General features: G+C 39.0%; 1 protein-coding gene across 1 annotated transcript; it reads right to left on the bottom strand.

Moving 5' to 3' along the window:
• Positions 1-11,789: 11,789 nt before the first annotated feature.
• Positions 11,790-26,360, bottom strand: LOC129626912 (uncharacterized). The gene is made up of 3 exons (XM_055546396.1): positions 25,471-26,360; positions 14,559-14,697; positions 11,790-11,861 (listed from the first exon to the last, which is right to left on the bottom strand). Exons 1-3 carry the CDS (start codon positions 25,899-25,901, stop codon positions 11,790-11,792), a joined length of 642 nt encoding a protein of 213 aa, XP_055402371.1. The 5' UTR covers positions 25,902-26,360.
• Positions 26,361-27,353: the final 993 nt, after the last annotated feature.

Genomic DNA, 27,353 nt, shown 5'->3' with positions numbered 1-27,353 from the left:
TAATACCAAAACCTGACAAAGATCCCACAAAAAAAGAAAACTACAGGCCAATATCACTGATGAACATAGATGCAAAAATCCTTAACAAAATTCTAGCAATCAGAATCCAACAACACATTAAAAAGATCATACACCATGACCAAGTGGGTTTTATCCCAGGGATGCAAGGATTCTTCAATATCCGCAAATCAATCAGTGTAATACACCACATTAACAAATTGAAAAATAAAAACCATATGATTATCTCAATAGATGCAGAGAAAGCCTTTGACAAAATTCAACATCCATTTATGATAAAAACTCTCCAGAAAGCAGGAATAGAAGGAACATACCTCAACATAATAAAAACTTTATATGACAAACCCACAGCAAACATTATCCTCAATGGTGAAAAATTGAAAGCATTTCCTCTAAAGTCAGGAACAAGACAAGGGTGCCCACTTTCACCATTACTATCCAACATAGTTTTGGAAGTTTTGGCCACAGCAATCAGAGCAGAAAAAGAAATAAAAGGAATCCAAATTGGAAAAGAAGAAGTAAAACTCTCACTGTTTGCAGATGACATGATCCTCTACATAGAAAACCCTAAAGACTCCACCAGAAAACTACTAGAACTAATCAATGACTATAGTAAAGTTGCAAGATATAAAATCAACACACAGAAATCCCTTGCATTCCTATACACTACTAACGAGAAAACAGAAAGAGAAATTAAGGAAACAATTCCATTCACCATTGCAACGGAAAGAATAAAATACTTAGGAATATATCTACCTAAAGAAACTAAAGACCTATATATAGAAAACTATAAAACACTGGTGAAAGAAATCAAAGAGGATACTAATAGATGGAGAAATATACCATGTTCATGGATTGGAAGAATCAATAAAGTGAAAATGAGTGTACTACCCAAAGCAATTTATAGATTCAATGCAATCCCTATCAAGCTACCAACAGTATTCTTCACAGAGCTAGAACAAATAATTTCACAATTTGTATGGAAATACAAAAAACCTCGAATAGCCAAAGCAATCTTGAGAAAGAAGAATGGAACTGGAGGAATCAACCTACCAGACTTCAGGCTCTACTGCAAAGCCACAGTTATCAAGACAGTATGGTACTGGCACAAAGACAGAAATATAGATCAATGGAACAAAATAGAAAGCCCAGAGATAAATCCACGCACATATGGACACCTTATCTTTGACAAAGGAGGCAAGAATATACAATGGATTAAAGACAATCTCTTTAACAAGTGGTGCTGGGAAATCTGGTCAACCACTTGTAAAAGAATGAAACTAGAACACTTTCTAACACCATACACAAAAATAAACTCAAAAATGGATTAAAGATCTCAACGTAAGACCAGAAACTATAAAACTCCTAGAGGAGAACATAGGCAAAACACTCTGCGACATACATCACAGCAGGATCCTCTATGACCCACCTCCCAGAATATTGGAAATAAAAGCAAAAATAAACAAATGGGACCTAATTAAACTTAAAAGCTTCTGCACATCAAAGGACACTATTAGCAAGGTGAAAAGACAGCCTTCAGAATGGGAGAGAATAATAGCAAATGAAGCAACTGACAAACAACTAATCTCAAAAATATACAAGCAACTCCTACAGCTCAACTCCAGAAAAATAAATGACCCAATCAAAAAATGGGCCAAAGAACTAAGTAGACATTTCTCCAAAGAAGACATACAGATGGCTAACAAACACATGAAAAGATGCTCAACATCACTCATTATCAGAGAAATGCAAATCAAAACCACTATGAGGTACCATTTCACACCAGTCAGAATGGCTGCGATCCAAAAGTCTACAAGTAATAAATGCTGGAGAGGGTGTGGAGAAAAGGGAACCCTCTTACACTGTTGGTGGGAGTGCAAACTAGTACAGCCACTATGGAGAACAGTGTGGAGATTCCTTAAAAAACTGGAAATAGAGCTGCCTTATGATCCAGCAATCCCACTTCTGGGCATACACACTGAGGAAACCAGAAGGGAAAGAGACACGTGTACCCCAATGTTCATCGCAGCACTGTTTATAACAGCCAGGACATGGAAGCAACCTAGATGTCCATCAGCAGATGAATGGATAAGAAAGCGGTGGTACATATACACAATGGAGTATTACTCAGCCATTACAAAGAATACATTTGCATCAGTTCTAATGAGGTGGATGAAACTGGAGCCTATTATACAGAGTGAAGTAAGCCAGAAAGAAAAACACTAATACAGTATACTAACGCATATATACGGAATTTAGAAAGATGGTAACAATAACCCTGTGTATGAGACAGCAAAAGAGACACTGATGTATAGAACAGTCTTTTGGACTCTGTGGGAGAGGGAGAGGGTGGGAAGATTTGGGAGAATGGCATTGAAACATGTAAAATATCATGTATGAAACGAGTTGCCAGTCCAGGTTCGATGCACGATACTGGATGCTTGGGGCTGGTGCACTGGGACGACCCAGAGGGATGGAATGGGGAGGGAGGAGGGAGGAGGGTTCAGGATGGGGAACACATGTATACCTGTGGCGGATTCATTTTTGATATTTGGCAAAACTAATACAATTATGTAAAGTTTAAAAATAAAATAAAAAATAAAAATAAAAAAAAGGTAAAAAAATATAATTCAATTTCTATAAATTAAAAACATATAAAAATACTATATATTGTTTTTGATACTTGTGTATTAAAGTTGACCTAAGTGTTCAAGAAAGAACGGTTAAGATGGGAGATGGAGACAAATATTGAAAATAAAATATAAGAGCTGGCATAAATCAATAACAGTTTGCAATAACTGATTAATCCTTTGTATATCCAAAGCCCTCCCAATGACAACAACCATAAATACAGAAGACCAGATACAGAAGATAAATTACTTCAGTGTACATATTATTTATAGAAAGGAGAATCAATTTATAATCATCTGATGGAAATCTCAGAGATGGGTTATCCAGTGAGCAAGGAAGGATGAATAGAAATTACTTACAGAACCCATTACCATTAACTTGTGATTTGTGAGAAGTCATTGATAATAAATTTGTTTAGTGTGTCATGTGTATTATTCTTTGCTAGTTAACTTAGAGCTTTTTTTCTTAAGGTTCGTTACAACTTTTATTCTTGTCCATATTTTTCATCATTAAGTTTTGAGTATCTTACCCATCTCCAATGAGTGTTTTGGGAAAGCTAATCTTCAAGATTTGGGAAACATAATTCTACAGTTTTTTCCCAATTACCTTTGCCCTGTTCCTCCTTGTGTTCAGAGCAGAATTTCTCAAGAAATTCTATTGCTGTTTTTTGCTGGATAACTCTTGTGTGTATGTGAGGCATGGCAAGGGGAGTGGCTATCCTAGACATTTTTTTTTTCACTTTAAAAAAAAAAACTTTATATTTGAGTAAACTTGATTAAAAATGTTGTATTAGTTTCAGGTGTACAGCAAAGCAATTTAGTTACACATTTACATATATTCAGGCTTCCCTGCTGGCTCAGACAGCAAAGAATCTTCCTGCAATGCAGGAGACCTAGGTTCAGTCCCTGGGTCTGGAAGATCCCCTGGAGAAGGGAATGACATCCCACTCCAGTATTCTTGCCTGAAGAATTCCATGGACCGAGGGGCCTGGTGGGCTTGAGTTCATGTGGTCACACATGGGCAAACACCAAACACACATGGTCACACAAAGTCAGACACAACTGGGCAACTAACACAAAGACAGTACATATATCCATTCTTTTTCAGATGCTTTCCCCATATAAGTTATTACAGAATATTGAGTAGCATTCTTTGTGCTATACAGTAGGTCTTTGTTGATTATCTATTTCCTTTATAGCAGTGTGTATATATTAATCCCAGCCTCCTAATTTATCCCTCCCCCAAGTACCTTTTGACACTTTCTTTCAAAATAAATTTGTTTAGGGATTTCCCTGGTGGTCCAGTGATTGAAAATCTTGCCTTCCAGTTCAGGAGGTGAGTTTTCAGTCCCTGCTCTGGGAACTAAGACCACATCCTGCACATTTTAGAATGTTTAACAGCATCCCTGGTCTCTACTTAGGGATGCACTCAGCACTACTTCCCTAGTTGTTATGGCCAGAAATGTCAGCCTGCTAGGCTCCTCTGTCCAGGTATTCTCTAGGCAAGAATCCTGGAGTGGGTTGCCAGTCCCTTTTCCAGGGGATTTTCCCAATCCAGGGATCAAACCCAGGTCTCTTGAATTGCAGGCAGATTCTTTACCATCTGAGCCACCAGCGAACCTCCCCCCTCCAAAAAAAAAAAAATGTCTTCAGATGTTGCCAAATATCTCCTGAGAGTTTAGTAGAAAGCTAAACCAAAGGTTGGGTAATTCATAAGAAGTTGATCAGATTTATTGTGATACATAAAAGCCTCCACACACTAACTGCTGTCTGTGGATACCAGTGCATACTTGATCCCAAAGAGAATATGTATAAGAGTGTACCATTAATAGAAATACATGCCCTGAATGTCTGTAGATACACTTTCAAAATGTACTTAAATATTTCAATTTTTAGGTTGAGCCACATGAAATTCCAATATTTAACCAATATGGCAATTTTGTGTGGTTCTACCTACTAATTACCAAAATCTGCTATTGTTTGTTTCCCCTACTAGAACCTATGCTCCCTGAGGGTTCTTTGATGTTTCCCTTGCTGGTTACTAATACAGTGTCAAACACAATGTGAATTCTGTAAACACTGACCATAGCATAAACAAATGTGTTAATTAAGATACATAAATATAATTACACATGTAATTGGAGTTGTTATAGGGCTATAAGAAACTAATAGCAAAATATGTCCCTTGCTTTATTGACTTGGAAAACTTTTGTAACTCCTCAAAATATTCTTCACATAATTTTAATCACCTTGTGCATCTCTAAGTCTATATAACAGTTCCAGGCTTTGGAGAGAGATATTCTAGTTTGAATCCCAGAAGCATTACATACCAGCTATATGATCTTGTCTGTAAATGTTTACGACAATACTTACTTCAGTGGATTGTTCTGAAAGTTAAATATAACAGCATATGCAAAATAATCATTACAGTATCAGATCCCAGTTGGCATTCAATACATGTGAAATTTTTGTTTTTCCCCATTTAACTACTCTTACTGATTGACTGTCATCTGATTTTCCTCCGTATTTTTGTTTCTTTTTGTTTTCGATATTTCTTCTCTGCTTGGATTACATGTTTCAGAAAGATTTATTCAAGTAAAGTAGGAGTTCAGGGACTCTATTCTATTTGCATATTTCGTTTCTCAAGCTAAAAATAAATTTCTAATAACTACAAATATAGGTGTAAATTTAATTACATTCTGTATTTGGTAGATGTACAGAATTTTATGGCTTACTTATTATTAGAATTTAACATCATGACCTCCCACTATAACTGTATTCCTTAAAGAATGTAATATTGAATTTCATTTCTTTTAATCTTATACAAATAGGAAGGATAATTATATTGTAAATATACAATTGTTAAAAGATATCATTAGATGCATTTAAACATTTTCTATTTAAGTTAAATTATACATCCTAATCCGTCCTAATCACATCCACATCTGAGGTCAGGGGCAGCGGCCAAGAGTGCCAGGCTGCAACAGCACAGGAACGGTCAAGAAGAGCTACCCAAGTCCGAGGTCAGGGGCGGCGGCCGGGAGGAGCTACCCAGCATCCGAGGCCAGGGGCGGCAGCCAGGAGGACCAACCCCACGTCTAAGGAGCAGTGGCTGCGCGGGCGCAGGAGGGCCTAGAGGAGCTATCCCACGTTTAAGGTCAGGAAGAGCAGTGGTGAGGAGATACCCCTCGTCCAGGTAAGGAGCAGCGGCTGCGCTTTGCTGGAGCAGCCATGAAGAGATACCCCATGCCCAAGGTAAGAGAAACCCAAGTAAGATGGTAGGTGTTGCAAGAGGGCATCAGAGGGCAGACACACTGAAACCATACTCACAGAAAACTAGTCAATCTAATCACACTAGGACCACAGCCTTGTCTAACTTAATGAAACAAAGCCATGCCCGTGGGGCAACCCAAGACAGGCGGGTCATGGTGGAGAGATCTGACAGAATGTGGTCCACTGGAGAAGGGAATGGCAAACCACTTCAGTATTCTTGCCTTGAGAACCCCATGAACAGTGTGAAAAGGCAAAATGATAGGATAGTGAAAGAGGAACTCCCCAGGTCAGTAGGTGCCCAATATGCTACTGGAGATCAGTGGAGAAATAATTCCAGAAAGAATGAAGGGATGGAGCCAAAGCAAAAACAATACCCAGTTGCGATGTGACTGGTGATACAAGAAAGGTCTGATGCTGTAAAGAGCAATATTGCATAGGAACCTGGAATGTCAGGTCCATGAATCAAGGCAAATTGGTCAAAGGAAGTGGTCAAACAAGAGATGGCAAGAGTAAATGTCGACATTCTAGGAATCAGCGAACTAAAATGGACTAGAATGGGTGAATTTAACTCAGATGACCATTATATAAACTACTGCGGGCAGGAATCCCTCAGAAGAAATGGAGTAGCCATCATGGTCAACAAAAGAGTCCAAAATGCAGTACTTGGATGCAATCTCAAAACCGACAGAATGATCTCTGTTTCCAAGGCAAACCATTCAATATCACAGTAATCCAAGTCTATGCCCCAATCAGTAATGCTGAAGAAGCTGAAGTTGAACGGTTCTATGAAGACCTACAAGACCTTTTAGAACTAACACCCAAAAAAGATGTCCTTTTCATTATAGGGGACTGGAATGCAAAAGTAGGAAGTCAAGAAACACCTGGAGTAACAAGCAAATTTGGCCTTGGAATACGGAATGAAGCAGGACAAAGACTAATAGAGTTTTGCCAAGAAAATGCACTGGTCATAGCAAACACCCTCTTCCAACAACACAAGAGAAGACTCTACACATGGACATCACCAGATGGTCAACACCAAAATCAGATTGATTATATTCTTTGCAGCCAAAGATGGAGAAGCTCTACACAGTCAACAAAAACAAGACCAGGGGCTGACTGTGGCTCAGATCATGAACTCCTTATTGCCAAATTCAGACTTAAATTGAAGAAAGTAGGGAAAACCACTAGACCATTCAGGTATGACCTAAATCAAATCACTTATGATTATACAGTGGAAGTGAGAAATAGATTTAAGGGCCTAGATGTGATAGATAGAGTGCCTGATGAACTATGGAATGAGGTTTGTGACATGGTACAGGAGACAGGGATCAAGACCATCCCCATGGAAAAGAAATGCAAAAAGGCAAAATGGCTGTCTGGGGAGGCCTTACAAATAGCTATGGAAAGAAGAAAAGTGAAAAGCAAAGGAGAAAAGGAAAGATATAAGAATCTGAATGCAGAGTTCCAAAGAATAGCAAGAAGAGATAAGAAAGCCTTCCTCAGCGATCAATGCAAAGACAAAGAGGAAAACAACAGAATGGGAAAGACTAGAGATCTCTTCAAGAAAATTAGAGATACCAAGGGAACATTTCATGCAAAGATGGGCTTGATAAAGGACAGAAATGGTATGGACCTAACAGAAGCAGAAGATATTAAGAAGAGGTGGCAGGAATACACAGAAGAACTGTACAAAAAAGATCTTCACGACCCAGATAATCACGATGATGTGATCACTCATCTAGAGCCAGACATCCTGGAATGTGAAGTCAAGTGGGCCTTAGGAAGCATCACTATGAACAAAGCTAGGGGAGGTGATGGAATTCCAGTTGAGTGATTTCAAATCCTGAAAGATGATGCTGTGAAAGTGCTGCACTCAATATGTCAGCAAATTTGGAAAACTCAGCAGTGGCCACAGGACTGGAAAAGGTCAGTTTTCATTCCAATCCCAAAGAAAGGCAATGCCAAAGAATGCTCAAACTACCACACAATTGCACTCATCTCACATGCTCGTAAAGTAATGCCCTAAATTCTCCAAGCAATTCAGCAATACATGAACCGTGAACTTCCTGATGTTCAAGCTGTTTTTAGAAAAGGCAGAGGAGCCAGAGATCAAATTGCCAACATCTGCTGGAACATTGAAAAAGCAAGAGAGTTCCAGAAAAAATCTACTTCTGCTTTATTGACTATGCCAAAGCCTTTGACTGTGTGGATCACAATAAACTGTGGACAATTCTGAAAGAGATGGGAATACCAGACCACCTGACCTGCCTCTTGAGAAATCTGTATGCAGGTCAGGAAGCAAGAGTTAGAACTGGACATGGAACAACAGACTGGTTCCAAATAGGAAAAGGATTACGACAAGGCTGTATATTGTCAGCCTGCTTATTTAACTTATATGCAGAGTACCTCATGAGAAATGCTGGATTGGAAGAAACACAAGCTGGAATCAAGATTGCCGGGAGAAATATCAATAACCTCAGATATGCAGATGACACCACCCTTATGGCAGAAAGTGAATAGGAACTCATAAGCCTCTTGATGAAAGTGAAAGTGGAGAGTGAAAAAGTTGGCTTAAAGCTCAACATTCAGAAAACGAAGATCATGACATCCAGTCCCATCACTTCATGGGAAATAGATGGGGAAACAGTGGAAACAGTGTCAGACTTTATTTTGGGGGGCTCCAAAATCACTGCAGATGGTGATTGCAGCCATGAAATTAAAAGATGCTTACTCATTGGAAGGAAAGTTATGACCAACCTAGATAGCATTTTCAAAAGCAGAGACATTACTTTGCCAACAAAGGTTCGTCTAGTCAAGGCTATGGTTTTTCCTGTGGTCATGTATGGATGTGAGACTTGGACTGTGAAGAAGGCTGAGCGCTGAAGAAGTGATGCTTTTGAAGTGTGGTGTTGGAGAAGCCTTTTGAGAGTCCCTTGGACTGCAAGGAGATCCAACCAGTGCATTCTAAAGGAGATCAGCCCTGGGATTTCTTTGGAAGGAATGATGCTAAAACTGAAATTCCAGTACTTTGGCCACCTCATGCGAAGAGTTGACTCATTGGAAAAGACTCTGATGCTGGGAGGGATTGGGGGCAGGAGGAGAAGGGGACGACAGAGGATGAGATGGCTGGATGGCATCACTGACTCGATGGATGTGAGTCTGAGTGAACTCTGGGAGTTGGTGATGGACAGGGAGGCCTGTCGTGCTGTGATTCATGGGGTCACAAAGAGTTGGATATGACTGATCGACTGAACTGAACTGATACATCCTAAACACTGTAGTTTAAAAAGTACTTGGTGGGAAGTTTTGGGAGAATGGCATTGAAACATGTGTAATATCATGTATGAAACGAGTTGCCAGTCCAGGTTCGATGCACGATACTGGATGCTTGGGGCTGGTGCACTGGGATGACCCAGAGGGATGGTGTGGGGAGGGAGGAGGGAGGAGGGTTCAGGATGGGGAGCACATGTATATCTGTGGCGGATTCGTTTTGATGTTTGGCAAAACTAATACAGTGTTTGAGGTTTAAAAATAAAATAAAATTTTTAAAAAAATGGAAAAAAAAAGTACTTATCCTTTCAACTAAACACATTTTTTCGTCTAAGAAGCCTTAAAAACAAGATTGTATAAAGATGTCCTGAAAAGATTACACATTGTGCACAGACTAAATGATATATTTCTAGAGTTTTATTTTTAAAAGAAGCATTTATTTAATAACTGATATGAAAAAGTGTTTCATTGGCCTTTGGCTACAAAATAAATTGCATTCTTCCTTTACCACCTTCTAATTTATTATTAGATTCAAAGTCTACCCCTACCAAATACCTCCCTTTACTACCAGAAATATTTGCCAGGAATATAGCAAAATTCACTTTATCAGTTTTAAAATATATTTCATATAGCAAGTAATAGACCCATTAAAAATTAATTTGAAAACATAAAACATAACACAAAAGAATAAAACAATCATCATTATCAAGAAGGTTTTTTTTTTTTTATAAACTAGTTTCTAGAAAGAACTCCAGAAACCCACTCTAATTTTACTTGGTTTGTGTCAGTGTACAATTCTAGGGGATAACCTTGGCTTGTTTGTGTGCACCAGTCTAACCATGCACACCTTACAGACAGATGTAAAATGAAAGGAAGAGGACTCCTCGGTAAGCAGCAGTGCCCTGATACTTCTCTTGTGCACATAACCAAGATGCTTGTATGCACACATACAAACACACACACACACACACTTCAACACAGTTTTCCCAGCTTAGAAATATTGAGTATGCCATGCTTCCCCTCTCTGACCTTTTCCCATCTCCTTCCACTTTCCATACTTTCTTCTTTTTCCCCTTGTTCCCTTATTTATCATTATATTGTTATCATCAAGTTCCCCTACTCCTATGAAGGCACCACCTCCAAGAAGGTGCCTTGTAAGAAGGCATCTTCAAATCCCTCTTTCTCCAAGAAGATTTGAGAGTTTCCCTCGCTTTATTCCTTCATTGATTTGGCAGCTCTGGGTACCTTCTAAATGCCAGGTACAGGAGAAGCAGAGATGAACAAATCTGAATTAGCCACATCTGGCTCTGGTCAAGCTATTGATAATTATGGCCCCACAGTGGTCATGTTCTATATATTCTCTGTTCCACATACTTCTCATAAAAGCAAATGTATTTACTCTCATTTGAGATACAGGATGCCATTTCATAGGGGTTTAACAATTTTTCCCACGTCATCCAGTTAGTTAGTAGAAGAGCTGAATTAACCCAAATTCCCAGACCCAAGGTCTTTGTGCCACACTGCTGATTGCTCTGACCAGCTGCCTCTCCCAAATGATAAAAGTAATTAAAACATATTATCTAGCAGTATGTATCTACCACAGCAAGGGAAAGCTATATTAGACATTCTTGTTCTAGCATCTAACAATTAAACAAAAAACTAAAAGTAATTTAATTAAACTAATGAACACACTGGAGGAATGCCAAATGTGCTTAGATTTGAAGAGGCTTGCAGAAGGAAGATGCTTATTTATTATATAACTAAGAATTCTTGACTCCTATTCTTTACCTAATCCTCAAATGTTGTTTTTCAAGGTACCAACTTGGACCCCTTTGCTCTCCAAAACCCTCAGTCTGAACGACCATGTCTATCTCCATGGTTTGCCATGTGTAACATAATCCCCAAAGAAACTTACAAACTGGAAGAAGTGAAGGAGTAATATACTACAATAAATAAACTGCAAGGCAAAAGTCAGCCAGCACTATCAGAGAGGTAAAATAAGGTCAATTGTATATCCCAAGGAGGGAGAGAACACATTCAGTATTTTCTTCTAAGAGAAAAGACAAAGAGTATATGGACAATTGATACAAGAGTCTTTTTGTACTAGGCCTAGGAGAATGGGCAAGATTGAGCCAGGTGGCAAAGGGTTCTAAATAGAGAATTAAATGGTAAAAAGACATAAAGAAAGAAAAACTGCAAAGAATGTTCAGGCAGCATGACTTTGTTTTCACAGGTTCACACAGGTCACACACAAGGAAGTACTAGGAGGTAAGAATGGAGACATAGAAACAATATTGTAAAGCACCTTGAATTCCAAACTAAAACATTTCTATTTTCCTTTAGTAAGAAATATAGATCCTTAGAATATTACTAAGAATGTATAAGTAGATCAGGACTGTACCTTGAAAAACTAAATGTATTAAATAGCACCATCCTCAAAGGGTCCAAAATAGAAATACCATTGACCCTTAAACAACTACAGGGTTAATTTGAATACAGTTTAGAGTTGGCCCTCCATCCTCAATTTCTCTACATCCTCAGAGTCAACAAGCCACAAATGGTGTCTTGTAGTATTATAATATTTACTATTGAAAATGCCTACTTATAACTGGACTTGTGCAGTTCAAACTCAGGTTGTTCAAGGGTCAATTGTACAAGGAGGATTTTATTCTAGAAACACAGTCATATGATAAGGAAACAATTGGGTGAATACGAGGAGGATATGGGAGAATCTAAAGCCTTGGTGACTGGATACTATGTCAATACTAGAGATGATAAAGTGAATAAGAAGTCACTTTCTTTTTTTCTTTCTTTTAATGCCTTCCCTTTTGGTAACCAAAGCTTGTTTCCTATGTCTCTGACCTTATTTCTGTTTTGCAATAATCTAAAAAGTGATACAAGTGAACTTACTTGATCCACAAAAAAGTGATATCATATGATATTTGTCTGTCACTGTATGACTTAATTTAGTATTATAGTCTCTAGGTCTATCCATGTTGCCTCAAATGGCATTATTTCATTTTTCTGGTTGAGTAGTATTCCATAGTCCATATAACACCACATCTTCTTTATCCATTCATCTGTCAATGGATATTTAGGTTGCTTCCATGTCTTGGCTATTGTAAATATTGCTGCTAGGAACATTGGAGTACATGTATCTTTTAAAATTAAAGTTTATAAAATATATCTTTTTCAGATACATGCCCAGGAATAGGATTGCTGGATCATATGGTAACTCCATTGTTAGTTTTTTAAGGAACCTCCATACTGTTCTCCATAGTGGCTGCGCTAATTTATATTCCCACCAACAGTGTAGAAATGGTTTTTTTTTCTTTACTCCACACCCTTCCAGCATTTGCTGTTTGTAGACTTTTTGATGATGGGCATTCTGACCAGAGTGAAGCGATGCCTCATTATAGTTTTGATTTGCATTTCTGTAATAATTAGCAACATTAAGCATCTTTTCATGTGCCAGTTTGCCATCTGTATGTCTTCTTTGGAGAAAAATCTATGTAAGTCTTCTGTTCATTCTTTGATTAGGTTATTTATTTTTTAATACTGAGCTATATAAGCTGTTTCTATGTTTTAGAAATTAATCCCTTGTCAGTCACATCATTTGAAAATATTTTCTCTCATTCTGTAGGTTGTATTTTCACTTTGTTTATGGTTTCCTTTGCTGTGCAAAAGCTTTTAAGTTTGATTAGGTCCCGTTTGTTTATTTTTGCTTTTATTTCCATTACTCTAGGAGATAGAGCCAAAATATCACTGTGATTTGTATCAGAATGTTCTTCCTGTGTTCTCCTCTAGGAGTTTTATAGCATCTGGTCTTACATTTAGGTCTTTAACATATTTTGAGTTTATTTTTGTGTACAGTGTTAGAGATGTTCTAATTTCACTCTTTTACATGTAGCTAGCCAGTTTTCCCAAGACCACTAATTGAAGAAACTGTCTCTTCTCCTTTGTATATTCTTGCCTCCTTTGTCCAAGATTCATTGGCTATGGGTGTGTGGGGTTTGTTTCTGGGTTCTCTATTCTCGTCCATTGTTCCATATGCCTGTTTTTGTGCCAATATCATGCTGTTTTGGTTACTGTAGCTTTGTAGAATTGTCTGAAGTCTGGGAAGTTTATGTCTCTAGCTTTGCTGTTTTCCCTCAGAATTCCCTTTGCAATTCTGGGTCTTTTGTGGCTCCATATAAATTTTAAGATTATTTTGCCTAATTCTGTGAAAAATGTCATGGGTAAAACTTGAATTAAATCTGTAGATTGCAGAAGCCACTTTCTTGGGTACAATGGAAGACTACTTTGAGTTATATTTACTATATAGTACCCATAAACATTCTAGATAGAGATGTAATATTTGAAATCATCAATATAGCCAATTCTTTGCCTCTCTAAGGCAGGGAGTATGTAAACAGATAAAGACAGTAAGGGCAGAATCTTGGACAAAACAGATGACAGAGAATGCTCTGTCAAGGCTGCCGAGCTACACAATCCAATTCAGCAGCCTCTAGTCAACATGATTTCAAACACTTGAAATGTGACCTGTCCAAATTATGTGCTGTAAAGTATATACCAGATTTCCAAGAGTATGAAAAAACTGGCTTTTAGAGGAAGGAGACTGTCTTCCACCCAGTGTCACATAGCATGTAAAACAACTATACACAGCTGAGCACAAAACAAAACAAAAACAAAAAGCTTCTTAACTACCCATATTTGTTTACCTGGATAGTGACATGTAGGAGAAGGGAAAACAATATTGTCTAACTAGAAGAAATAAGTTAGCTTTCTGAGAACCACTTCCCCCCAACAACACATATAACACATATATAATTGGACTTCAATAAATATATAAGTGGATGTGTGTACATGCTAAGTCGCTTTGGTCATGTCTGACTCTTTGCAACCATATGAACTGTAGCCTGCCAGGCTCTTCTGTCCATGGAATTTCTCCAGTAAATTTCCTCCAGGAGATGTTTCCAACCCAGGGATCAAACCAATATCTCTTAGGTCTCCTGCATTGGCAGGCAAGTTCTTCACCACTAGCACCACCTAGGAAGCCCATGTAAGTGGATAAATGAACTTTAATAAATAGTTCAGATTCCTGGGATAGAATAGATGTCATGCTCAAATAGGAAATTGAAGGGTTTAATAAAATAGCTATTTATAAATATGAGAGTGGAGTAAAAAGCAAACAAGGAATGACAACACTGGGGAGCTACTGCCACCCCCAGGCCTAAGGAGATGGGGGAAGAAGCAGTTGCTGGAATTTGGGACATAGTGGATTCCCTTATAGGAGCCATGATCCAAGTTGGAAAGATGCAGCCAAATAAAGATGCCCTCAAAGGAGGAAGCCAGTACAGTAATTACTCTTGCTTCTCTTCCCATCAGCTGCTGATATCCTGCCAGAGCCTCCCATTGGCTGACACAAACCCAAACAGGAAGGCAAGGGAGATCCTTGATGCAGTCCTCCCAGACCAACCTCCAAATGGTCAAGTGGAGAGTAGATCTATAGAGGCAATCACAAATTAGAGATTTTATCATGATTTTCAATCCAGCTAGAGATACTTTTCTTTTTTCTAAGGAACATTCATCATCTTGTCCTCATCATCATTCAATAGTGAGAAAAAAATTAACAACCTAGACAGTGTTGTAGGCACTGGGGATACAATCATAAGCAAAAAGACTTAGGCTAAATCCTTGTCCTGAATGAGCAGATAGTTTCATGGGGGAAGAGAATCATCCCAGAGCTCCATAGATCTCCTTTTGTAGAGAGAAAATCATGGTCTTTAGAAGCAAACCAAAATAGTGTTTGATGACTAACCCATATCCACTGAGCCTGAGCTTCATCTAATAAAACTGAATTGTGATTCCTGTTTTTTTTAGGGTTCATGTGTAATTTAAAGACCAAGTACCAGTTCAGTCGCTCAGTCGTGTCCAACTCTTTGCAACCTCCATGGACTGCAGCACACCAGCCTTCCCTGTCCATCACCAACTCCCAGAGCTTATTCAAACTCATGTCCATCGAGTCGGTGATGCCATCCAAACATCTCATCCTCTGTCATCCCCTTATCCTCCTGTCTTAAATCTTTCCCAGCATCAGGGTCTTTTCCAGTGACTCAGCTCTTCACATCAGGTGGCCAAAATATTGGAGTTTCAGCTTCAGCATCAGTCCTTTCAATCAATATTCAGGGCTGATTTCCTTTAGGATTGACTGGTTTGATCTCCTCACAGTCCAAGTGACTCTCGAGAGTCTTTGCCAACACCACACTTCAAAAGCATCAATTGTTTGGTGCTCAGCTTTCTTTATAGTCCAACTCCCACATCCATATATGACTATTGGAAAAACCATAGCTTTGACTAGACAGACATTTGTCGGCAAAACAATGTCTCTGCTTTTTAATATGCTGTCTAGGTTGGTCATGGCTTTTCTTACAAGGACCAAGAGTCTTTTAATTTCACGGCTGCAGTCACCATCTGCCGTGATTTTGGAGCCCCCTCCCCCCCAAAATAAAATAAATTATCTCACTGTTTCCATTGTTTCCCCATCCATTTGCCATGAAGTAATAGGACCAGATGCCTTGATCTTAGTTTTTTGAACGTTGAGTTTTAAGCCAGCTTTTTCACTCTCCTCTTTCACTTTCATCAAGAGGTTCTTTAGATCTTCTTCACTTTCTGCTATAAAGGTGGTGTCATCTGTGTATCTGAGGTTATTGATATTTCTCCCAGCAATCTTGATTCCAGCTTGTGATTCATCCATCCTGGCATTTCACATGATGCACTCTGCATATTCCCTTCTCCGGTGGACCACATTTTGTCAGAACTGTCCATAATGATCCATCTGTCTTGGGTGGCCCTACACAACACAGCTCATAGTTTAATTGAATTAGACAAGGCTGTGGTCCATGTGATTAGATTGGTCATCTATTTCTGCTTTATTGACTATGCCAAAGCCTTTGACTGTGTGGGTCACCACAAACTGTGGAAAATTCTGAAAGAGATGGGAATACCAGACCACCTAACCTGCCTCTTGAGAAACCTGTATGCAGGTCAGGAAGCAACAGTTAGAACTGGACATGGAACAACAGACTGGTTCCAAATAGGAAAAGGAGCACATCAAGGTGTATATTGTCACCCTGCTTATTTAACTTATATGCAGAGTACATAATGAGAAACGTTGGGCTGGAGGAAGCACAAGCTGGAATCAAGATTGCCAGGAGAAATATCAATAACCACAGATATGCAGATGACACAACTCTTACAGCAGAAAGCAAAGAAGAACTAAAGAGCCTCTTGATGAAAGTGAAAGAGGAGAGCGAAAAAGTTGACTTAAAGCTCAACATTCAGAAAACTAAGCATTTTGGGGGGCTCCAAAATCACTGCAGATGATGACTGCAGCCATGAAATTAAAAGATGCTTGCTCCTTGGAAGAAAAGTTATGACCAACCTAGGCAGTATATTAAAAAGCAGAGACATTACTTTGCCAACAAAGGTCTGTCCAGTCAAGGCTATGGTTTTTGCTGTAGTCATGTATGGATGTGAGAGTTGGACTATAAAGAAAGCTGAGCACTGAAGAATTGATGCTTTTGAACTGTGGTGCTGGAGAAGACTCTCGAGGGTCCCTTGGACAGCAAGGAGATCCAACCATTCCATCCTAGAGGAAATCAGCCCTGAATATTCATTAAAAGGACTGATGCTGAAGCTGAAACTCCAGTACTTTGGCCACCTGATATGAAGAACTGACTCATTGGAAAAGACCTCGATGCTGGGAAAGATTGAAGGTGGAATAAGATGGGGATGACAAGAGGATGAGATGGTTGGATGGCATCACCTACTCAATGGACATGAGTTTGAGTAGACTCCAGGAGTTGGTGATGGACAGGGAGGCCTGGCGTTCTCCAGTCCATGGGGTTACAAAGAGTCAGACATGACTGAACAACTGAACTGAACTCAGTTGAACTGGACTCTTCATATAAGTTAAGCAAGCAGGGTGATAATATACAGCCTTGACGTACTCCTTTCCCAATTTGGAACCAGTCTGTTGTTTTTTTTTTTTGTTTTTTTTTTTTTTTTAAATTTTATTTTATTTTTAAACTTTACATAACTGTATTAGATTTGCCAAATATCAAAATGAATCCGCCACAGGTTTACATGTGTTCCCCATCCTGAACCCTCCTCCCTCCTCCCTCCCCATTCCATCCCTCTGGGTCGTCCCAGTGCACCAGCCCCAAGCATCCAGTATCGTGCATCGGACCTGGACTGGCAACTCATTTCATACATGATATTTTACATGTTTCAATGCCATTCTCCCAAATCTTCCCACCCTCTCCCTCTCCCACAGAGTCCATAAGACTGTTCTATACATCAGTGTCTCTTTTGCTGTCTCGTACACAGGGTTATTGTTACCATCTTTCTAAATTCCATATATATGCGTTAGTATACTGTATTGGTGTTTTTCTTTCTGGCTTACTTCACTCTGTATAATAGGCTCCAGTTTCATCCACCTCATTAGAACTGATTCAAATGTATTCTTTTTAATGGCTGAATAATACTCCATTGTGTATATGTACCACAGCTTGCTTATCCATTCATCTGCTGATGGACATCTAGGTTGCTTCCATGTCCTGGCTATTATAAACAGTGCTGCGATGAACATTGGGGTACTCGTGTCTCTTTCCCTTCTGGTTTTCTCAGTGTGTATGCCCAGCAGTGGGATTGCTGGATCATAAGGTATGTCTATTTCCAGTTTTTTAAGGAATCTCCACACTGTTCTCCATAGTGGCTGTACTAGTTTGCATTCCCACCAACAGTGTAAGAGGGTTCCCTTTTCTCCACACCCTCTCCAGCATTTATTACTTGTAGACTTTTGGATTGCAGCCATTCTGACTGGTGTGAAATGGTACCTCATAGTGGTTTTGATTTGCATTTCTCTGATAATGAGTGATGTTGAGCATCTTTTCATGTGTTTGTCAGCCATCTGTATGTCTTCTTTGGAGAAATGTCTATTTAGTTCTTTGGCCCATTTTTTGATTGGGTCATTTATTTTTCTGGAGTTGAGCTGTAGGAGTTGCTTGTATATTCTCGAGATTAGTTGTTTGTCAGTTGCTTCATTTGCTATTATCTTCTCCCATTCTGAAGGCTGTCTTTTCACCTTGCTAATAGTTTCCTTTGATGTGCAGAAGCTTTTAAGGTTAATTAGGTCCCATTTGTTTATTTTTGCTTTTATTTCCAATATTCTGGGAGGTGGGTCATAGAGGATCCTGCTGTGATGTATGTCAGAGAGTGTTTTGCCTATGTTCTCCTCTAGGAGTTTTATAGTTTCTGGTCTTATGTTTAGATCTTTAATCCATTTTGAGTTTATTTTTGTGTATGGTGTTAGAAAGTGTTCTAGTTTCATTCTTTTACAAGTGGTTGACCAGAGTTCCCAGCACCACTTGTTAAAGAGATTGTCTTTAATCCATTGTATATTCTTGCCTCCTTTGTCGAAGATAAGGTGTCCATATGTGCGTGGATTTATCTCTGGGCTTTCTATTTTGTTCCATTGATCTATATTTCTGTCTTTGTGCCAGTACCATACTGTCTTGATAACTGTGGCTTTGTAGTAGAGCCTGAAGTCAGGTAGGTTGATTCCTCCCGTTCCATTCTTCTTTCTCAAGATCGCTTTGGCTATTCGAGGTTTTTTGTTTTTCCATACAAATTGTGAAATTATTTGTTCTAGCTCTGTGAAGAATGCTGTTGGTAGCTTGATAGGGATTGCATTGAATCTATAGATTGCTTTGGGTAGTATACTCATTTTCACTACATTGATTCTTCCAATCCATGAACATGGTATATTTCTCCATCTGTTAGTGTCCTCTTTGATTTCTTTCACCAGTGTTTTATAGTTTTCTATATATAGGTCTTTAGTTTCTTTAGGTAGATATATTCCTAAGTATTTTATTCTTTCCGTTGCAATGGTGAATGGAATTGTTTCCTTAATTTCTCTTTCTGTTTTCTCATTATTAGTGTATAGGAATGCAAGGGATTTCTGTGTGTTGATTTTATATCCTGCAACTTTACTATAGTCATTGATTAGTTCTAGTAATTTTCTGGTGGAGTCTTTAGGGTTTTCTATGTAGAGGATCATGTCATCTGCAAACAGTGAGAGCTTTACTTCTTCTTTTCCAATTTGGATTCCTTTTATTTCTTTTTCTGCTCTGATTGCTGTGGCCAAAACTTCCAAAACTATGTTGAATAGTAATGGTGAAAGTGGGCACCCTTGTCTTGTTCCTGACTTCAGAGGAAATGCTTTCAATTTTTCACCATTGAGGATAATGTTTGCTGTGGGTTTGTCATATATAGCTTTGATTATGTTGAGGTATGTTCCTTCTATTCCTGCTTTCTGGAGAGTTTTTATCATAAATGGATGTTGAATTTTGTCAAAGGCTTTCTCTGCATCTATTGAGATAATCATATGGTTTTTATTTTTCAATTTGTTAATGTGGTGTATTACATTGATTGATTTGCGGATATTGAAGAATCCTTGCATCCCTGGGATAAAGCCCACTTGGTCATGGTGTATGATCTTTTTAATGTGTTGTTGGATTCTGATTGCTAGAATTTTGTTAAGGATTTTTGCATCTATGTTCATCAGTGATATTGGCCTGTAGTTTTCTTTTTTGTGGGATCTTTGTCAGGTTTTGGTATTAGGGTGATGGTGGCCTCATAGAATGAGTTTGGAAGTTTACCATCCTCTGCAATTTTCTGGAAGAGTTTGAGCAGGATAGGTGTTAGCTCTTCTCTAAATTTTTGGTAGAATTCAGCTGTGAAGCCATCTGGACCTGGGCTTTTGTTTGCTGGAAGATTTTTGATTACAGTTTCAATCTCCGTGCTTGTGATGGGTCTGTTAAGCTTTTCTATTTCTTCCTGATCGAGTTTTGGAAAGTTGTACTTTTCTAAGAATTTGTCCATTTCTTCCTCGTTGTCCATTTTATTGGCATATAATTGTTGATAGTAGTCTCTTATGATCCTTTGTATTTCTGTGTTGTCTGTTGTGATCTCTCCATTTTCATTTCTAATTTTATTGATTTGATTTTTCTCCCTTTGTTTCTTGATGAGTCTGGCTAATGGTTTGTCAATTTTATTTATCCTTTCAAAGAACCAGCTTTTGGTTTTGTTGATTTTTGCTATGGTCTCTTTTGTTTCTTTTGCATTTATTTCTGCTCTAATTTTTAAGATTTCTTTCCTTCTACTAACCCTGGGGTTCTTCATTTCTTCCTTTTCTAGTTGCTTTAGGTGTAGAGTTAGGTCATTTATTTGACTTTTTTCTTGTTTCTTGAGGTGTGCCTGTATTGCTATGAACTTTCCCCTTAGGACTGCTTTTACCGTGTCCCACAGGTTTTGGGTTGTTGTGTTTTCATTTTCATTCGTTTCTATGCAAATTTTGATTTCTTTTTTGATTTCTTCTGTGATTTGTTGGTTATTCAGCAGCGTGTTGTTCAGCCTCCATATGTTGGATTTTTTAATAGTTTTTCTCCTGTAATTGAGATCTAATCTTACTGCATTGTGGTCAGAAAAGATGCTTGGAATGATTTCTATTTTTTTGAATTTACCAAGGCTAGCTTTATGGCCCAGGATGTGATCTATCCTGGAGAAGGTTCCATGTGCGCTTGAGAAGAAGGTGAAATTCATTGTTTTGGGATGAAATGTCCTATAGATATCAATTAGGTCTAACTGGTCTATTGTATCGTTTAAAGTTTGTGTTTCCTTGTTAATTTTCTGTTTAGTTGATCTATCCATAGGTGTGAGTGGGGTATTAAAGTCTCCCACTATTATTGTGTTATTGTTAATTTCTTCTTTCATACTTGTTAGCATTTGTCTTACATATTGCGGTGCTCCCGTGTTGGGTGCATATATATTTATAATTGTTATATCTTCTTCTTGGATTGATCCTTTGATCATTATGTAGTGACCATCTTTGTCTCTTTTCACAGTCTTTGTTTTAAAGTCTATTTTATCTGATATGAGTATTGCTACTCCTGCTTTCTTTTGGTCCCTATTCGCATGGAAAATCTTTTTCCAGCCCTTCACTTTCAGTCTGTATGTGTCCCCTGTTTTGAGGTGGGTCTCTTGTAGACAACATATGCAGGGGTCTTGTTTTTGTATCCATTCAGCCAGTCTTTGTCTTTTGGTTGGGGCATTCAACCCATTTACATTTAAGGTAATTACTGATAAGTATGATCCCGTTGCCATTTACTTTATTGTTTTGGGTTCGAATTTATACACAATTTTTGTGTTTCCTGTCTAGAGAATATCCTTTAGTATTTGTTGGAGACCTGGTTTGGTGGTGCAGAATTCTCTCAGCTTTTGCTTGTCTGAAAAGCTTTTGATTTCTCCTTCATACTTGAATGAGATCCTTGCTGGGTACAATAATCTGGGCTGTAGGTTATTTTCTTTCATCATTTTAAGTATGTCTTGCCATTCCCTCCTGGCTTGAAGAGTTTCTATTGAAAGATCAGCTGTTATCCTTATGGGAATTCCCTTGTGTGTTATTTGTTGTTTTTCCCTTGCTGCTTTTAATATTTGTTCTTTGTGTTTGATCTTTGTTAATTTGATTACTATGTGTCTTGGGGTGTTTCGCCTTGGGTTTATCCTGTTTGGGACTCTCTGGGTTTCTTGGACTTGGGTGATTATTTCCTTCCCCATTTTAGGGAAGTTTTCAACTATTATCTCCTCAAGTATTTTCTCATGGTCTTTCTTTTTGTCTTCTTCTTCTGGGACCCCTATGATTCGAATGTTGTAGCGTTTAATATTGTCCTGGAGGTCTCTGAGATTGTCCTCATTTCTTTTAATTCGTTTTTCTTTTATCCTCTCTGATTCATTTATTTCTACCATTCTATCTTCTAATTCACTAATCCTATCTTCTGCCTCTGTTATTCTACTATTTGTTGCCTCCAGAGTGTTTTTAATTTCACTTATTGCATTATTCATTATATATTGACTCTTTTTTATTTCTTCTAAGTCCTTGTTAAACCTTTCTTGCATCTTCTCAATCCTTGCCTCCAGGCTATTTATCTGTGATTCCATTTTAATTTCAAGATTTTGGATCAATTTCACTATCATTATTCGGAATTCTTTATCAGGTAGATTCCCTATCTCTTCCTCTTTTGTTTGGTTTGGTGGGCATTTATCCTGTTCCTTTATCTGCTGGCTATTCCTCTGTCTCTTCATCTTGTTTAAATTGCTGAGTTTGGGGTGTCCTTTCTGTATTCTGGCAGTTTGTGGAGTTCTCTTTATTGTGGCGTTTCCTCGCTGTGTGTGGGTTTGTACAGGTGGCTTGTCAAGGTTTCCTGGTTAGGGAAGCTTGTGTTGATGTTCTGGTGGATGGAGCTGTATTTCTTCTCTCTGGAGTGTAATGAAATGTCCATTAATGAGTTATGAGATGTCTATGGTTTTGGGGTGACTTTGGGCAGCCTGTATCTTGAAGCTCAGGGCTGTGTTCCTTTGTTGCTGGAGAATTTGCTTGTTATGTTTTTCCCTGGAACTTGTTGGCCCTTGTGTGGTGCTTGGTTTCAGTGTCGGTATGGAGGCGTTTGATGAGCTCCTGTCAATTAATGTTCCTTGGAGTCAGGAGTTCCCTGGAGTCAGGGATTGGACTTAAGCCTCCTACTTCCAGTTATCGGTCTTAATTTTACAGTAGTTTCAAAACTTCTCCTTCTATACAGCACCACTGATAAAACATCTACGTTAAAGATGAAAAGTTTCTCTACTGTGAGGGTCACTCAGAGAGGTTCACAGCATTACATGGAGAAGAGAAGAGGGAGGAGGGAGTTAGAGGTGACCCAAATGAGATGAGGTGGAGTCAATAGTGGAGAGAGTGGGCTAGCCAGTAGTCACTTCCTTATGTGCACTCCACAACTGGACCACTCAGAGATGTTCACGGAGTTATACAGGGAAGAGAAGAAGGAGGCAGGAGACAGAGGTGGCCAGAAGGATAAAAGGGGGAAATGAAAAGGCAGGAGACAGATCCAGCCAGTAATCAGTTCCTTAAGTGTTCTCCACCGTCTGGAACACACAGAAATTCACAGAGTTGGGTAGAGTAGAGAGGGGTTAGGGAGGAGATACAGGTGACTTGGTGGAGAAAATGGAGAGTCCAAAGGGAGAGAGAGCAGCCAAGCCAGTAATCTCGTACACTAGTGAAAAATGGGTACTGAAGATTGGGTTCTTAAAGGTACAAAATTGGTAACAAATACATAAAAACAAAAATTAGAAATCTAGAGTAGAGTTTGGAATTTCAAAAATGCGATGTTAATGAAAAGGAGAAGGAAAAGAAAGAGAGAAAAAACGAACAAAGAAAAACAAACAAGGTCGTGAAAGTAATAAAGAAACTACAGGTACAAAATTGATAACTAATACCAAACAGCAAAAATTAAAGATCTAGAGTAGATTTTGGAATTTCAAAAATACAACGTTTAAAAAAAAAAAAAAAAAAAAGAAGAAGAAGAAGAAGAAAAATAAAGAGAGAAAACAAACAAACCAACAAAAACAATGTCGCAAAAATTATAAAGAAAATACAGGTACAAAATTGATATCAAATACCAAAAAGCTTAAATTAAAAATCTTGAGTAGAGTTTGGAATTGCAGATATACGATGTTATATAAAAGAAGAAGAGAAAGAAACAGAGGAAAAAAAAAGTCACAGCAATTATGAAAAAAACTATAGGTACAAAATTGATAACATATATCAAAAGGCTAAAATTAAAAATCTAGAGTAGAGTTTGGAATTTCAAAAATGCAATGTTAAAGAAAAGAAGAAAAAGAAAAAAAAAAAAAAAACCACGGTCAAAAAATTATAAAATATGTATATGAAGTTTGCTGAAGAAGAAAAAAAAAAAAAAAATAGGGTCTTTTTTTTTTTTTTTTTTGCAAAGTAATAGTTATAAAAGTGAAAATTAAAGGATAATAGAGGACTTAAAAAATTTTTTTTAATTAAAAAAAAAGAAAGAAAGAAAGATTGATCGTAAAAATAGTAAAAATATATCTAGGTCTTTCTCTGGTTTTGTTGTGAGTATTGTGGGTTCAGTTCATTTTTGGCAGTTCCTTAGTCCGACTTATATTTCTCAAGATCTATAGGCCCCTTCCTATGTAATCCGTAGTAACCACAGGGTTTTAATCTATGGCCTGTAGCTTCCAAGGCGTTTCCCTCTGTTATAGCTTCTTCTGTTTGCTGGTCTCTTCAGTGTCTGGTTCCCGCCCTGACACAAAGGGGACGGTGGAGGACCCTATTTTTTTTTTTTTTTTTAATTTAGGCTCACTTGTTCAGCCGCGCTGTGGGGAGGGAGGGAGGGATGCTGCAAACAGATAACACTGGCGTGCGCTCGAAGTGCCTCGGCCACACTGGGTCTGCCCCCGCTCACGGCGCGTGTAACCTCCCTGCCCACACTGCTTGGGCTCTAGGTTGTTCCGCCGGGAACAATCAGAGGCCGGCCCTGGACTGAGCTCCCAGGTCCAAGCCGCTCAGGTTCAGGCACTCGGGTAGTCCTCAGAGGCGCAGACTCGGTTGGGCCTGCGTTTTGTGTTCTTCCCAGGTCGAGCAGCTCAGGTGATGAGGTGTTTGGCGGGCGCCAATGCTGCGACTTATCGCCTCCCCGCCACTCGGTTATCTGGGTGTAAAACCGGCGCACCTTCTCAGGCAGATGTTGACTGTCCAGACCCCCAAGAAGTTTTAGTTAGCAAAGAAGCCTGCTTACAGTTTTATAGATAGTGTCTCTCTGGGGCTGCGATTGCCCCCTTCCGGCTCTGGCTGCCTGTCACCGGAGGGGGAAGGTCTGCAGCCGGCTATCTCTGTTCAGTCCTTTGTTCTGTGCGCGGGCCTGGCGGTGTCTTAGGTTAGGGCTGGCTTTTCGCGTGGTAGATATCCCACAGTCTGGTTTGCTAGCCCAAATTATTTCGCTCAGATAGCGCTCAGGACATTCGGCCCGATTCTTACTCTAAGGGACACAGCCCGCGCCGCGCTTCCCTGCCCAGCCCCCACTTGCTAATGCCGTGTGCAGGCGTCTGCGCCGCTTCTCCGCTGGGGGGGTTACCGTAGGGCTCACAATCCGCGATTTTTAATTGTTTATTATTTTTTTTTTTCCCCTCCCTTTTATGTGGCCCTCTGTGCTTCCAAAGCTCGGCACAGATTCGGCAGTGAGAGGGTTTCCTGGTGTTTGGAAACTTCTCTCTTTTTAAGACTCCCTTCCCGGGACGGAACTCCGTCCCTCCCTCTTTTGTCTCTTTTTTTGTCTTTTATATTTTTTCCTACCTCCTTTCGAAGAGTTGGGCTGCTTTTCTGGGTGCCTGATGTCCTCTGCCGGCATTCAGAAGTTGTTTTGTGGAATTTACTCGACGTTTAAATGCTCTTTTGATGAATTTGTGGGGGAGAAAGTGTTCTCCCTGTCCTACTCCTCCGCCATCTTGGCTCCTCCCCCCAGTCTGTTGTTTAATGTCTGGTTCTAACTGTTGCTTCTTGACCTGCATACAGATTTCTCTGGAGTCAGGTAAGGTGGTCTGGTATTGCCATCTCTTAAATAATTTTCCACAGTTTATTGTGATGCACACAGTCAAAGATTTTGGCATAGTCAATAAAGCAGAAATAGATGTTTTTCTGGAACTGTCTTGCTTTTTTGATGACCCAGCAGATGTTGGCAATTTGATCTCTGGTTCCTCTGCCTTTTCTAAATCCAGCTTGAACATCTGAAAGTTCACTCTTGATATATTGTTTAAGCCTCACTTGGACAATTTTGAGCGTTACTTTACTAGCTTGTGAGATGGGTGCAATTGTGTGGTAGTATGAGCATTCTTTGGCATTGCCTTTCTTTGGGGTTGGAATGAAAACTAACCTTTTCCAGTCCTGTGGCCACTGCTGAGTTTTCCAAATTTGCTGCTATATTGAGTGAAGCACTTTCACAGCATCATCTTTTAGGATTTGAAATAGCTCAACTGGAATTCCATCACCTTCACTAGCTTTGTTCATAGTGATGTTTCCTAAGCCCACTTGACTTCACATTCCAGGATGCCTGGCTCTAGGTGTGATCACTCACCTAGAGCCATGATTATCAGAGTTTGGGAAAGGTCAAAAGGAGACACTGCGTGTCCGTCCACTTCCCAGAATCCCTCTTGTTAGCATCCATCTTGGCTGAGTGACGCGTGGCCACCAGGAAAGACTTTGAATTAGAATGATTGGTCAAAGATCACCCAGAAACTAACCCCATCACCATAAAACCCGAGACTCCGAGCCACAGGGCAGAGCTGTTCTCCCGGGTTCTCTTACCCTACTACTCTCCACCCGGGTGCCCTTTCCCAATAAAATCTCTTGCTTTGTCAGCAGATGTGTCTCCTCGGACAATTCATTTCTGAGTGTTAGACAGGAGCCCAGTTTTGGGCCCTGGAATGGGTTCCCCTTCCTGCAACAAATTTGACACATAAATTTAACCATCACTGACTACAAAGCAAAAAACAAAAACATTTGATATTTGTAAAAGCCATATCAGCAGCTCTCTCCTCTCTTAACAGCACACAACTTCTTTTCATTTTATTTAACATGGGAGCAGGTGGTTGGTGGCAAGTGTAGTTCCATGTTTCCAGGAAGTGGAGAATTCCTATGCTAAGAGTTTGGGTTGTTCCAGATCACTGCATAATCTGCACAAGGAGGGCCAGAAATATGTCCATGTGGAGTGTAGTCATGGCAACACCTGTCACTTCCTCTCTTCACTGGACACACCCCTGACCCCCTCCTGAACTTTTCTACTACTGGGTTACTTTTTAAATGAATTTCATGTAGAGAATTATAGACTATGGCCTTCTGAGCAGTAAGCAAAATAATCCTCATTTTTTATTAGTGATATGTGACCTTGTTTATGAGATTTCATTCTAGATGCTACAAGAAAATTTAAGCTGAAAAATCTGTACAGCTATGATTTAAAAAAATGAAAACCTTCCCATTTGTGAAGCAGAAAAGAAAAATAAAGAAGAAACAAACACAAAATGCAGCAGCTCATTTTTTTTAACACTGAAGAATAAACATATGTTTTTTTATCAAAATAATTATAAAAGAGAAGTTTTTCCATAATGATATTTTCAAAAAGAAACTTAAGGCCGCTGGATATATCCTTTTAAAGATACTTGATTGGGTATTAGGGCTACTTA

This window comes from Bubalus kerabau, chromosome 14, assembly GCF_029407905.1.
Source record: "Bubalus kerabau isolate K-KA32 ecotype Philippines breed swamp buffalo chromosome 14, PCC_UOA_SB_1v2, whole genome shotgun sequence".
NCBI classification, from domain to species: domain Eukaryota; kingdom Metazoa; phylum Chordata; class Mammalia; order Artiodactyla; family Bovidae; genus Bubalus; species Bubalus kerabau.
This window is presented reverse-complemented; position numbering and strand designations above follow the sequence as displayed.